The sequence below is a fragment of the Apodemus sylvaticus genome, chromosome 20 (genome assembly GCF_947179515.1).
Source record: "Apodemus sylvaticus chromosome 20, mApoSyl1.1, whole genome shotgun sequence".
Taxonomy (NCBI): Eukaryota; Metazoa; Chordata; class Mammalia; order Rodentia; family Muridae; genus Apodemus; species Apodemus sylvaticus.
This window is the reverse complement of record NC_067491.1, coordinates 17,209,622-17,224,321: the sequence shown is the minus strand read 5'-3', so window position 1 is coordinate 17,224,321 and position 14,700 is coordinate 17,209,622. Positions and strand designations below refer to the sequence as shown.

Sequence of the window (14,700 nt, the reverse complement as noted above, 5' to 3'; positions counted from 1 at the left end):
TTAGTGTCACACTTCTCATGTGACTTATGTGTTCTGTCCTTTTCTCCACTTAGCTGTCATCACCTGAGCCTGGCACGTGCTCACTTGTGATCTCTGCTCTCACACACATGTACAAATTACAAACTTGGAAAACAGAGTTACTTTTCTTCCCTAGTTAGCATCTGGGCGACAAACCTATTTCATGTTTTATCACCCAGTATCCTGGGATGGGTTCTTGATCTGATTAACAAGCTGGTGCACCTCCCAAGGCGGAGGCACTAAGTCAATGGCAGAGGAGGCTGAGCAGATCAAAAGCCACCTTCCAGCGAGTGAAAGACTCGTTTGTCCTTCAGACCTCAAGCGTGCTTCTTCAGGTTCTCAGGCTCAGACTGGCTTGCTAACCCCCCTCACAGTCCTGGAATGTGACACCCTCCAGTGTCATGTGACTCAGTCCTTTACAATAGTGAGCATCTGTCTACCTCTGCCTGTCCTGGGTAGAATCCTGGTCCTGACGGCAAGCCGCCAGTGAAGGTGCTCCACCTCATGCTCTTCAGATCACCCGCTGCAGTGAATGCACCTCAAGGGTTTGCAATCATAAAAGAAAATTAAAAATATAAAAAACCTCAAGTAGCCCTAAATAACTGGTAAACCTTAAAACGAAGGTTACTGACCTTTCCTTTCACACCAACATTGTTAACATTGTGCAGAACCCACACTGATGAGCTTGTGGTCCTATTCCCTCGTCACACGATTTTAAATTAGAGACTACATTTCCTTCAAGATTTTGTTCTGTCTTGCTCAGAGGTATTGTGAACACACATGAAGCCACCCATACCCTTCTCAAGACGCCTTCACAAACCAATTCTATCAACACGTACAATTGAGATGTTGCTCTGGGCCACAATGTAAACAGACCAACCTCAAATAAACTAGCTGTGAGTTCTTCCAACTCCTGCCCAAGTTGATCTCGCACTTTCGAAAGTCTCTCACATTCTTCATCTTTTAACTTCAATTCCTATGAGAAATTGATAATTTTGTTTTAGATCTCTTCAGTCTGAAGTGAAACTGTATAGATTATATAATAGTTAATAAAATTATAAAATGTTATACCATCTCCTATGTGTTAATACTGAAAATGAATTACATTAAATTACAAACTTTAGAATTACAACTAAGCCAACATGTTATAATATATTTCTTCCATAAGCATTCAAAGACTACCTGTGAATATCACATAAACCCACTATGACCTTTAGCTTTTCTCTAAGCACACTTATTTCTACCAAGCATGTATCTCTCTCAATTTTGCTTATTAATGCTAATAAAATTAATTAATTTCTAATGTTTATTTAAAGAGGAAGATGGCTCAGTCAGTAAAGCCCCTGCCATAAAAGCACAAAGCCCTGGATCTGGACCCAGAACCCATGTGAAAAAGCCAGGCACAGCCGTGCAGCCTGTGATCCCAGGTGAGGAGGCATAGCTGTGCAGCCTGAGATCCCAGGTGAGGAGGCACAGCTGTGCAGCCTGTGATCCAGGTGAGGAGGCACAGCTGTGCAGCCTGTGATCCAGGTGAGGAGGCACAGCCGTGCAGCCTGTGATCCAGGTGAGGAGGCACAGCTGTGCAGCCTGTGACCCCAGGTGAGGAGGCACAGCCGTGCAAGCCTGTGATCCAGGTGAGGAGGCACAGCCGTGCAGCCTGTGATCCAGGTGAGGAGGCACAGCCGTGCAGCCTGTGATCCAGGTAAGGAGGCACAGCCGTGCAGCCTGTGATCCAGGTGAGGAGGCACAGACAGGCGGCTGCTCAGAACTCACAGCAGCCTGCAGAGCGGGTGCGCTCCAAGCTCAGGGGAAGACTGTTTCAAGTCAGAAGACAGAACGCAGTTAAAGAAGACATCCACTACTGACCTCTGATCTCCACACATTTGCACATACGTGCACACACAGACACACAAACACACCATTATTTTATTAAACCATCAAACTGCTGGATTTTATATGCTGCAGTCAGCCACCCTATGTTAACCTTTCAAACAAGGATGTAAGAAACAGGTCCCTCACAGTCACTCTGAGTCTGTAACGGTGAGTCATGCTCTGACTGTGGAGGCAGCTTAGGGTTTAATCTCCCAAGGACAACTCCTAAAAACCAAACATCCTGCGACATCAGAACGTAATGCTAAATCATCTCAGCAAAGCTTGGTAAAAGAGAGCCTAGCAGGTCTCAGGACATAAGAGAATGTATCCTCAATGATTGGTCAACAGAGTGAGACTCTCAAACACAACTCATCGCAAATACCTCGAAATACGAGGACTCTAACTTTGGAGAAAACTGAAAGAACAAATCTGAGAAAAATGGAAAAGCAGGAAGGTTTCCCAGGCCTCGCCTGTGGGTACACACAAGCAGCAGCTCCATCCTGCAGGCGGCAGGCCGCTAGCACAGCCCAGAGCTCGCCCAGGGCAGAGGTAGTGGGTGGGGAGCAAGGCCCCGGCACAGCCAGCGTCCCGCTAAGGGAAAAGCATCAGCCAGGGCAGACGGATGAGCAAGGACCAGATACAGAGCTCTGACCCTACAGCGCAATGCTGACACTCCACACCTGCACCCCTCCTACTTCACAGGACCCAGAGACCCAGAAGTGGACACAAAAGAGCTGAAGACATGCATACACAGACGTTTTCAGGACTTTATCTGTAATTTCCCAAACTCTGAAGCAGTTAAGGTATCTTTTATTAGACAAAAGGTAACTGTGGTCAGTGCATATAACAGATCATCACCCAGGGGAGGGGAAGGGAGGGGAGGGGAGGGGAGAAACGGGAGGTGGAGGGGAACTGTGAGCACCCGGGGCAGAGGTGAGCACCTGGAGGGAGGAGGTAAGCACCAGGGGAGGAGGGAAGGGGAGCACCAGGGGTAGAGAAGGTGAGCAGGGGGGTGCGGAGATGAGCACCCGGAATAGAGGAGGTGAGGAGGGTGAGCATCCCCGGACAGGAGGAGAGCAGCTGGGGTAGGGGAAGTGACAATCCAGAGGAGAAGGGGAGCACCCAGGGCAGAGGTGGGGAGCACCCACAGTGGAGGAGAGCAGTGCAGCTGTGAGATATGCACGTTGTGAGAAGCTCATCTGAGGCAGCTGCACACCGTGTCCTCAGCTGCATCACATCCTAGACACAAAGCACAGCAGCAGAGCTTACAAGAGGACGCGGATCCTTTGCAGGGCTGAGGACGGCAATCTCGAGTGAGCACTCAGGTGCTCCTGAGGAGCAGGACAACTGCAGCCACAGATGTGCCTGTCACTCACTGAGGCAGGGCTCCAGACCAGCCTCTGACCACCTACCACAGCAGCGTCACGCTGCCCAAGCACCAAAGGCCCTCAAGAGCTTGTGCTATTTGCGTCTGCAGAGTTCGGCCTTGAGTCACACTGGGAACAGGGTCAAGCCTGTCTGGTCGGTCTCTCTTCCACTCCCCAGCCTGGTCCAATCCATCTGGACTCTTTCCCCACAAATGACCTTTGTTTTGTCTGCTTCAAGGTCCAGGTCAGCCAACCACGAATGAGGTAGACATGGCACCGTGCATACCCCGTGTGAGTACTTTTACCATCTGCACTCTTCCTTACCAGTGCCCTGCATGGTAACACGGCTATTCAATCTTCCCTCCTAAGAACGCTAGCTTCATGTTAGTGAGTCAGGCAACCGTCCTGGTGCTAGGGACGATCTGGAGAGCAAACCTGAGGTTCCCACGCAGTCCCACTCTGCTGAGGGAAGCAGGGCTCGCGGCAGACTCACAAGGGACTCTCTAAGTGAGGACGGGTGTCATCAGGGAATTAGAGGGTGAAGCAGTGTCTCGGTGGGTGACAAGGTGGAGGGTGGAGCTAAAGAAAAGCCGGCTGATGACCTGCCTTGAGCAGCCTTGAAAGGCAAAGTAAGAAGCAGGACTCACCTTAAAGCCACCAAAAAGAGAAGGGGAGACGCTGAAGTGTTCTAATCCAGGAAGCAGCCAGCAGGTGGCCATTCTGGATGCACCACTTGTATAGTGTGGCAAAGCTTAAAAAAAAAAACCCAAAACCCACTGGAGACACAGATCACAGTAATTCCATAATTCCTCTGTTTTAGGCCAGTGTCGTGGATTTAGAATGCAAATGTGGAGAAGGAAGGAGAAGTTCGCCTACACAGAACATCAGGGCTCTATAATAAGCATCCTTCAACAACACCAAGACTTCATCCTCTCTGCATTCCCAGAAGGGGTCTTGCTATGTCCCACAAACTGGTCCCAGGTCTCTTAGGGCCAAAAATCCTTCTGCAGCTCAGCCTCCTCCCAAAGGAGCTGGGGCTGTACAGGCATGGTGGGCTGGTCAGCTAGGCCCTCACCCCACCCAGGGCTAGAGATTGAAGCACCCAAGCCTCTGGCACACCAAGCCTGTGCTTACTACCGCTCAGCCACGCTGTGTGGCCAGCTGGCCTTCGTAATCTTCCATATGATACATACTTCATACACAGCAAGAAACATGCGGTTAATGAAACGTGACTCAGTGCTTCTTTAAGCTGACAGGTTCTTAGCCTGTCAGTCTGGGTTTCCATTTTGATACCTCATTACAGAGACGCTTTTGAAGGTATTTCACCTAGTAATTAAAATCAACAATAAAGCACCAACTCAACTAGGTTAGCAGGAGCAGCACTGATTAAACTCATGCATAAGTAGGGTAGGCGTCTCAACTGTCCTGTTGCTGCCCAACTGGTAACAATGTTAAAACCCAGGTCAACTTCAGACATTAGGAAGACAGTGCAGAGTCACTGAGGCACCCGTACATCTGTTCTGTCCAACTACTCAATGTTTTTAATTTAGTGTGGGTTATTTCTTAAGGCAAGGTCTCACTCTAGTTCAAAGTAGTCTGTAATTCACTACGTAGTCCAGACTGACCTCAAATTCACAGCAATTCTCCTGCCTCAGTGTTCTGAGTGCTAAGATCACAGGTATACACCACCAAACCCTGCCAAAATAAACACAGGGTCATGTCTGGTTTATTCTTGCACACTACAAAGTCAAAATTATGTTAATGAAATAGCCTCGTAATGTTCATCATTCTTTGGCTACAATATTATAATAGGGGCATGCTAACTAATGGGGCACGTTCTTGGGGATTCCGCCTGGCTGCAAGCTTTCCTGTTCAGTTTACTTCCTAAGCAATTTCATTCTCTTCTCAGGAGGAATCAAACCTGACACTAACCCTTTACCCCAGAAGGGCTCGTTCTTGGTGACTGTAACAATTCACAGGGAGTTTATGGGAAATGCCTATTTCTAGGCACCAACACAATAACCCTGTTTCAGGAGCTCTGGGGTGAGATATGAAAAACCACATTTTAATAAGGACATACTAAAGCCCTTCTTCTGTCCAAGCTGATCTTCAGGAACAACCTGGGGAAGACAGGCCAGACAACAGCAGAACCACACAGTAACCCTGCCACCCCACAACTCTGAGTCCCACACTGGCTCCCCAGTTCAAGCCTCTGTGGACTTACTGCTGGCCCGTGGCTGCTCTGTACTACAAGATTACAAAGCCCAACACAGAAGAACATGGGTCACTAGTTACTTAGGACCTCTTACTTAGGTTCCTACTTAAGACCACCCATCTAATATGAACCTCTACTTCAGAGTACGGCATACATAAAAGATGAAACTCTGAGTTTCTAAGAGGTTGTATTGCTCATAAGATATTAGCAATAACCCTCTCTAGTATAGTATGCATATGTGCCTATTCACACAGTTTGTCTACGTGCCCATATACACAATCCACTTAATCAACAAAGTATGGCAAGACTGTCACACACTTTAGATACAATCATAAACAAAATGCACACTCTTCCTGGTGAAGCTCAAAATAACTTCAGTGTGTACGTGAAGATGATTCTGAGAGGAGTCACCGGAGCAAGTGCAGTCGCACTATAAAGGGGACAGCTTCCAGTTCTACTCAAGGGCGGGTAACAGGGCCCAGCTTACCAGCCTCCTGACACAACCGAGCACCTAGGACAAGGTGCGTGAGACAATCCTCAAGCCAGTGGGCACCTGTCAACAGACTGTGGCCCCCAGAGGTGGGAAGCAGGGGAAGGGGGCCCGGGGTCATCGCGAGCACATCAAGCGTTAGGAAGTTTAAACCGGGCCCTCAAGAAGCTCGGGTGAGAGTGGCCGCGTTAGGCAACAAAGCGAACAATCATTTAAAAGGTTCAGACTTTAGACATGAAAACTACGGAGTCTAAAGCAGGTTAGATACTGCAGACAGAGAGACCAGCTCTGGGAACTATGAGACCTTATCCACAAAGGGAAAAATCTAAAAAAAGGATCAGAACCCCACAATCTAATGTACAGATAACAGAAGTTCAAAAGAGGAGACTTAAGAAAGGAATGGAAAGATTTTTGAAACTGAAGCCAAAATATCCAAAATTTTATGAAGACAAAAAAACCCTACGATTCAAGAGCACAGCACACCTGTGTGTCTGCACATGCACAAATGCACACATCCATGCATGCACACACAGACAACACACAGCCCTGAAGAAACTACACTAAAAGGGAAAATCACAGCAGAACTGCTTACAGAAAACGCGTCACACACAGGGCAGCAGACGGCAGGGGTGACCCGAACTTCCAGTGAGAACAATGTGCTGGTAGATCACGAAGAAAACCTTCAATACTCAGAGAGAGAATACATACATCAGCCTTCAAGTCTGGACCCAAGGAAAGGAAAAACTAAAGTAAAAGGGAACCTTTTCACATATAAAAGAAGGTCCCCACATCATACATGGACAGGAAACATGGTCAAGGTGCCCTTCAAACAGGAAGGTTAGAATGCAGGTTAGAAATCTAGATACACATAAAAGAGTAACAGGGAACAGCGGCTATGTATAATCTCTTTAAAACAATCAAGCGTTTAATGCAAAGTGAAAGTGTGTGGTGAGATTTAAAATATATAAGGAAGTGTATGAAATTCACTGCCCAGAGCTGGAAGTGAAGAGGAAACCCGCATCTAAGATTCCGTGCGCCACTCAGCAGAGGTGACCAGTTACAGCTGTTCACCGTAAGCCAACTACTCAATTAACTCAAAAATTAGCCACTGAGCCAAAGAAAGAAAGACTGAAATTATCAAAAATGAATTAATGCAAGAGGAGGAGTAAAGTCAGAGATCAACTAGAACAACAGAATACAACAGTAAGACAGTAGACTTAGCCAAATTTTAAGAATATTGCATTAAGTACAGACAACCTAAACACACCAGTTAAAGGTCACACATCACAAAGGGATAAGAAGCAAGACTTACTTTAAACGAAAAAGTGCTACCGAGTTAAAAGGATGAACACGAAGCAGCTAAGTCATCAGAATACAAAAGGTCAGTGACATAATTCTCACACATAAGTTGTCAGAATTTAGAAAATATTTTCAAGTTCTCCTCAAAACTTGAGTCCTATGGTGATATTAAAACTGTATTATAATCATTCTAATAAAATTCTTTATGTACATGCTCAATACAACATAATCATTTCAGTTACTTCAATACAGCTCCAGATACTACAAACTAAAGATTTCAGAGATTCTCAATGGATCTAGGAGAGAGGCACTAACAGAAAATATAAATAAAGGAAAATAAAAGTAAGCTGTGTTCCTGAGAAGCAGCCAGGCAGCTACATGGCAGATACACGTCTGAACAATGTCATGGCGTAAAACAGACAGTGCTCGGCGTTCCTCCTCAATGTTTACAACACAAATTAGTATCTGACCACAGCTGACAGAATCATGTACACGGACTCCCTCCCCAACTGTCCTTCTGCTGTCTGTGGGGTCAGGAGCAATCCCTGGTTTACGCTTCATATTGATAAACTGTCTCTTTTTCTCTGTCAGTCTGCCAGAAGTTTGTCAATTTTATTGATGTTTTAAAGATTCCGTATTTGTCTTTTGCATTTCCCTTCCTCTTGCTGACGTCACTGGATTTTGGTCACAGGCTTTTCCATTGCCAGTCTCCTCCTTGCTGTGTCTGAACTCTACTTTTATTTTCAGGCTGATAAATAACATTGTTCATTTAAGGCTTTTCCGAGGCTAGAGAGAGGGCAAGACAGTTAAAAACTCATGACCGTGAGGAGCAGAGTTGATCCCAGAGCACATGAAACGCGTCTAGCATCCTAGCATAAGCCTCTAACAGCCCGGCAGCTCCAGACATGAAGAGAACACAGAAAGATTGGGGGTGCTGGAGCACTTCTAGCCTAAACAAGAAAACAGGTCCGAGGAGAGACCCTGCCTCAAAGGAGTAGACAGGGAGTGACAGAGGAAATCGCCCACGCTGTCTTCTGCCTCTGCACACACAACAGATAACCATCCCCCTACACACACACACACACACACACACACACACACACACACAAATAAATATGTTCCCTATCTCCTAATGCTATGGAGTTCTCTCTGTAATTCTGTTTTAGTTTGGGGGGAAGGGAATAATAAGAGCTGGCCATAAATTTGAAGACAAATAGAAATTATTACGGAAAGAAAATTCTCCAAGTAAAATACAGGTAATTTTTACAATTAGCAGGAGAAAAAATGATGACATTACTGTAACAGTTCCTCCAAGTAAAACAACCTACACTGGTGGCCTTCTAGGAAGTGACTCCCAAAAGCCAATCACATAATTCAGCCACGTGTAATCCATGTGGGACTTAACCCATGAAACAGTATTACGGATAAAACAAGACACACAGCAGTCGGCTCACAGCTTCAGGGTCTCGCTGTTCCGGTTCCTACCCCGCAGCTTCTCCATGCTGGGGTAACTCACAGACCCAGGATACCCCCCAGGTCAGCAAGGCCAGCATCCTGAAGAGCACGGGCCAGCGGGAGGCTGCTCAGAGCCCCCAGCAGGCACTTCTACCACTGCAGGGAAGGACAACGTGGTTTCTTACCCTCTGAGCTTTGGCAAGTTCTTCTTTTAACCTTTCGTAGCCCTTCTCTCTAACTTCCAAAACAGATGGGCTTCGTAAACGGGACAGGCTATCTGTGCTCAATCCAAAGATGTCCTCATTGCCAGTGGAAGCCTCCGTGACAGTGGCGCCCTGCAGAAACTCCCTCTCTGCATTACAGCTGTCCTTCCTTGGGGTTAACTTCGTGAGCCCGGCTGCCACCACAGAGGCCACCGATGCTGCTGGGTCCGGAACATGAATGCTGTAAGGAGAGAAAGCTCAGGAGGTCGCAGTGAACTCCCAGTCCACATCTCACCAACAGCAGGTCCTCGTACCAGAGACACTTCAAGTGCTCAAGAGGCATGCGGCTGGGGGCTCTCACCTACACTGCACAGCACAGGAATACCTTCATCACCACAGAAAGTGCTCCTGCACGCTATTTCTCAAGGTCAGAGTCAAGGATTGCAGCCTAAAGGCTAAATCAAGTCTCCACCTGTTTTCCTAAGGCCTACAAGCCAGAAATGGATGACTAGAGATCAGTAAAACCAACGGACCTGCAGAAATTATATGAAATTTCTATGGCCACAAGTTTCATTGGAACAGCTGCTTTCACACCGTATAAATAAAACTCTAGAGTTGGAAGAAAACCTGTGTGGCCAGGACTGGAGCGGCGGCTCGGTGGGCAAGAGCACCTGCTAGTCTTACAGAGATCTATATGATGGCTGACAGTCATCTGTGACTCAGTTCCGGCGAATGAAATGCCGCCTTCTTGCCTCCACAGGTACCACACACTTGTAGTACACAGATACACATGCAAGCTAGACAACCATATACAAAACATAAAAGCAAATAAAATCTATAAAAAAAAAACAAAAAAAAACCAAAAAAACCATATGGCCTGCTAATGTAAAAGTAACTTTTATTTGCCTGTAGTAAATGTCATCTCAGAGAGTTACTACCTCAGTCTGCCAACCTAGGCCTAGTCCTGGAAGCTTCTAGCCAGCCTAGGCCTGAGATTTGCTGCTGAGTAAGCTCACCCTTTCTAGCTCTTTCTGAACTCTGGCTGGCTGGTGAACTCAGCTGTCGTGGCTCAGACTCCTCTCCATGTTGACTGAGTCAGTCTGGCTTCTCGCCTACTCCTGACTCGCTCTGTTTGGCCTCCAACAACTCTGACAGTCTGTTCTAATCTTTGGCTCCTTCCCATTCTCTAGCTTGTTCTCTCTCTGAAACCCATCTCTGTACAACTGCCCCAATAAAACCGCCTCCTCTGCTCTCTGCACTGCCCCCCACGCAGCCTCCCTCTCCTCTCTCTCCTGAGAGTGGGGCATATGCTGTCAACTCTTTCTCCGATTCATCACTTTGTGGCCACTACATTAGACATCACTTTCCAAAATCGATGCTTCCTTCAACAAACTAACTTTACCCTCATTGTTTGGGATTAAAGGAGTGTACCTCCCAAATACTGGTATTAAAGGTGTGTGCTGGGGCTGAGCCACACCACAACTAGAAACGGGTTCTTTCAATCAATAACACGATCTCAGGGTTCACAGTGTGATCAGATATCCTGTAACATGCTAAACCTAAGACATTTTTTGGCCTGGTCATCTGCTTAAACTTGCCAATTCCTGGCTTTTATTATTCAAATTTTCTAAGAAGAATAATTTAAGACTAGCAAGCCAACTCTTAAAAATAACAGTAACCCAAAGTATGAGTGCTGGTAGCCTCCTACCTGATATTAGAGATTTCTACACAGTTTAGATGCCTCGGGGATGAATACACGGGTTGTGTGGGAAGATCAGAAAGATCTAAGGCGTTGGCCTGGATAGGGGCGGTGCATAACGTCGAAGGGTGTGGCCGGTAGATGACGCTCGGGGAGGTAGTCTGCTCTTGGGTTCCCGGGTCACACACACCAAGGAGGTCTGGAGAAGTAGGTGAAGCAAGGTTCACCTCATGGAAGCCTTCCAAGGGGTCGTTAGCCATAGCAGAGGCCTCATCATAAGACAACCTAAGCTAAACACAGAAGAACATGGTTATTTTTAGGGATTTACTTCAAAACAAAATCAAAATACTTAAGCTGTAAAATAATCCATATAAATTATAAGCTTACAATAAAATACAGTTAAAACAACAAACAACAACAACAAAAGTCTAACTGCTTAACATTTCAAAGTAATCTCATGGTAAAATAATATACAGAAGTGATTTGGGAAAGATGTGGAAATGTAGAAACATTGTCTCAGTTGGTACGATTCAAAGGCATGAGGAAGGAAGAAAAGGTTTCTTAATTTCCTCTACATATATTTCATCTATAAACTTGGTTAGAAACAGCAGAAACGGCATTAAGATAAACACCTCCCATTTAGAACAAGAGAGCCTTAGGTTCAACCTACTATTCCATCCCTCCACTGCAACTTTGGACAAACCAGTGGTTTTCATCTTGAAAACATTTCAAATTCCATAAGAACTTCAGAGTTCCTACGAGACAGCCCCATTATCAGGCATTAACACTTCTGAGCCCGAGATGTTGAGTCACTGCATGTACACAGATGCATGGACATATACACAGCTAAGTCCAAGGATATTCTCCCAGCTAATCATGAAATCATCATCAGAATCTCCTGCCCGTGGTGAGCACTGAGGCAGACAGTCCCATAAGGCACTCGAGTGCTGTGCTCCTGTGAAACGCTCATTTCACAGCCACTAATAACAAGTATGCTCTGATTTCTACATCAGAAAATACTCTGTACGGCACTGCTCAATAATTTTACAAAGTTTATACAAAAAAAAAAAAATACAAGACATGTCTCTGTCAAATTGTTGTCTTAGTTGTAACAGAGTCTTGTACACCAGTCTCTGATGTTTTCCTTGCAGGGAGAAGTGCAAACTCCCCCTCCAATCCTCCTGCCGCAGCTCCTGGATGGCTTTGAATGACTCTTAGCTTCAAATCCAAGCGCCAGCTGCGTACAAGCACTTCTTCCACAAAATACAAAAGTATTCACGCACTTGTAAACTGAAAACTTTAGTTATCCCTGTCACCAATAAAAAGCCTTAAAAGAATATCCAGTAGAGAACAAGAGTACAGCAGGCCCAGAAAGAAGGAGGCAGACACAATGTTGATACTTTCTCAAAATCACATGTCGCGCTACACGGCCATGGATGGACAACCAAAATCTTACCAACTAAACCTGTAAACACCCAACTTCAAAGCAAGCAAATTTACTAATAACACATTTATTAATAGCAAACAGAAATTTCAGACCTCAAAGTTTTATTCACTACAAAATATTTACTGTGCCAAACGAAAGCTTAGATACTTCCTAATTTTTTTATCAAAAAGAACAATTTCCATTTTTTACAAAATTCTCACACAAAATACAGCCAGAGGTTATACTAAAAGTATGTTTCATTTCCCTCTGAATACAGTTCACTACTTAATTCATGGTAAGGTTAAAAACCTCTACATCCTGTTCACACTAAACTGGCTTTGTAAAACCTCTGCCATATGTACAGATCTCCTGTCTGCACAGACTCCCTGTGCACACCCGCCCGTTCCCGGATCTCACCCTCTCCCACCCTGGAGGGCAGTTTTCTCTTCCCAACCAGCCTCTCCTATCCTAAGTCCTCAGGTTCAGACCTTTGACTTTCCCCGCCCCGCCCCCAGTGGGCGTGTCCTGCTTTGCAGGTCTGAACTTAGCCTGCAGGAGCCACAGCTGGATCAGACCTTTGATTTTCCCCACGCCCTCCACGCCCCTCCCCGCCCCCCAGGAGACTACACCTTCCTGCTCTAAGAACAGTACTAGCCAATCAGGAAGGACACTTCTAGCTCGGAGCCAGCCTTTCTCTGTCCCTATCCAGTGTGGGGTGTCCTCCTTCAGCTGAGGGTTCTTACCACCTAGTTCTGGCGGTTAAGCAAGAGCAAGGGCAGCAGCCTGCATTTAAACTGACACTTCGCCAGTAACTACAACCCTTCCTTCTATCCCACAAGTGTAGAACTCGACTTTGTATACGTTAAAGGCTCACCGAATTACAAGATATAACAGCATCTTAATTTCTAGGAATGCAAAATGCAATAGATCTTCTGGAAGGAAGTGTGGCAATACCTAGAGAAACAGCAGGTCCGTGCAGCATGTGACCCAGCATGCTCTTAGGGTAAACAGGCACACTGGAAAAACAAACAAACAAGAAAAGATAAATGCATCATTAGTCAGAGCGGAAGACTGACTTTGTAAGGTGAGGACAGCCTCATTCCTCAGAGCTACTTGTGTGCCTGAAGATGCTCGGTGCCTACACACTGCCGCGGACGGCCGTGAGGATGAGCTGGTGAGTTTAAAACAGGAAGGATAGCTGTGTATGGTAAGTTACTTTTTAAAAACATTTACCACAGCACGCGTGTGGAGGACGGGAGGCAGCTTCCACTGTGCAGTGGGAAGCTGGGATCAAAGAGAGACCTGTCGGGTTTGCTCACCGCTGCATGAGCGACTTCTAAGTCTAGGACAGGGGAGTAAAAGCACACACTTATTATGTGTACAGGAACACATACACTGTAAAACATATACAGGTAGTCAGAACTGGAGGCTGTGCTACAAACACGACCGAAAGCATTCTCTCTAGCAGGAGGGAAAGCCAAAAGCAGAGCGGGGGCACGGGGCCAGACTTCTCTCACTGTATTCTACGGGTTTGAATGTGAACTGGAAACCGAGGTGGAAATTTGAGGGATCTTTGGAAAGTCGGCTGGGTGGTGTTTTGCTGGGGCGAACGTGTGAAGGAACGTTCCGTTAAAGTGGACTCGGATGTGAAAGGCTGAGGTGGACTCGTGAAGGAATGTTTCGCTGAAGCAGACACAGGAGAGAGGATGTTCTGCTAAAGCAAGCACGGGAAAGGACACGTAATGAACGGTTCGTTGCTAACAACACGCGTGTACTGTATTGTCTTACTTAGCTGAACTGCATTTGTCAGGACTCCATAGAGGGAAACGCACCAAAAACCTTCTGATGGTGTTTTTTTCTTTTTTTTTTAATTATTTATGTACATGCGTACAACTATAACTGCCTTCTGACACACCAGAAGAAGCATCAGATCCCATTACAGATGGTTGTGAGCCACCATGTGGGTGCTGGGAATCGAACTCAGGACCTTTGTAAGAGAAGTCAGTGCTCTTAACCGCTGAGCCATCTCTCCAGCCCTTGCTGCAATTTCTTGCCTCTTCCACAGTCTCGGGCTGACTGGATGCAAATGCTGAGGCAAGACACGTGGAGGCCATGTGATGTTTGGAGGCTATAAATAGGACTCCACAGCATGATGGAGACAGAGCTGGCTGGCTGCTACACGGAGCTGTGCAACGCCTGTTGGTCTAGCATCTTTGCTGATCTCTTCCCTGAGAGGCAGAGCTGAGAACTTCTTGCTTTCCTTCCGGTCCCTCCTGCTGACCTGTGCTGAGGCTGAGGCCCTGCTGCCTCTCCTAGGCTGTCACTGCTGCTGATTCGCGTTTGCTACGCCGACTCTAACAAACTGGACTGCTGGTGGACCTGGGAAGTGTCTGCCAGTGATAGAGCTGCCGCTGTTAACCTGTGAACTCAACTGCCAACTTCCAGATAACACAGGCAGGAGTTGCTAAACGGGGAACAGGTCCACTTCCCCTGCGGCTGGTGGGCTAAAAGGGAGGTTAAAGAGTTTAAAAACCATCATTAAAAATAGGTTTGAAAAAAAATAAGGTTACAGGAAACCATATGAATATTAATTTTTTAATCTCTGAAAATAAAAATGCCTAACATAAAGATGGTAGCATAATCATGAAAAAGTAAG

General features: G+C 46.2%; 1 protein-coding gene across 4 annotated transcripts in view; it reads right to left on the bottom strand.

Moving 5' to 3' along the window:
* Rab3ip (RAB3A interacting protein) overlaps positions 1–14,700 on the bottom strand; it is a 43,242-nt gene that overhangs the window by 20,363 nt on the left and 8,179 nt on the right. The window contains exons 2-5 of one of the 4 annotated variants that reach the window (XM_052165040.1): positions 12,999–13,060; positions 10,628–10,908; positions 8,902–9,160; positions 899–994 (exon numbers count right to left, since the gene is read on the bottom strand). In XM_052165040.1, coding sequence (XP_052021000.1) covers positions 899–994; positions 8,902–9,160; positions 10,628–10,878 — 606 coding nt within the window. In that variant the 5' untranslated portion in view covers positions 10,879–10,908; positions 12,999–13,060. Of the gene's footprint in view, positions 1–898; positions 995–8,901; positions 9,161–10,627; positions 10,909–12,918; positions 12,939–12,998; positions 13,061–14,700 lie in introns of those variants that run through there. The other 3 variants (XM_052165041.1, XM_052165042.1, XM_052165043.1) reach the window with 3 other exon arrangements.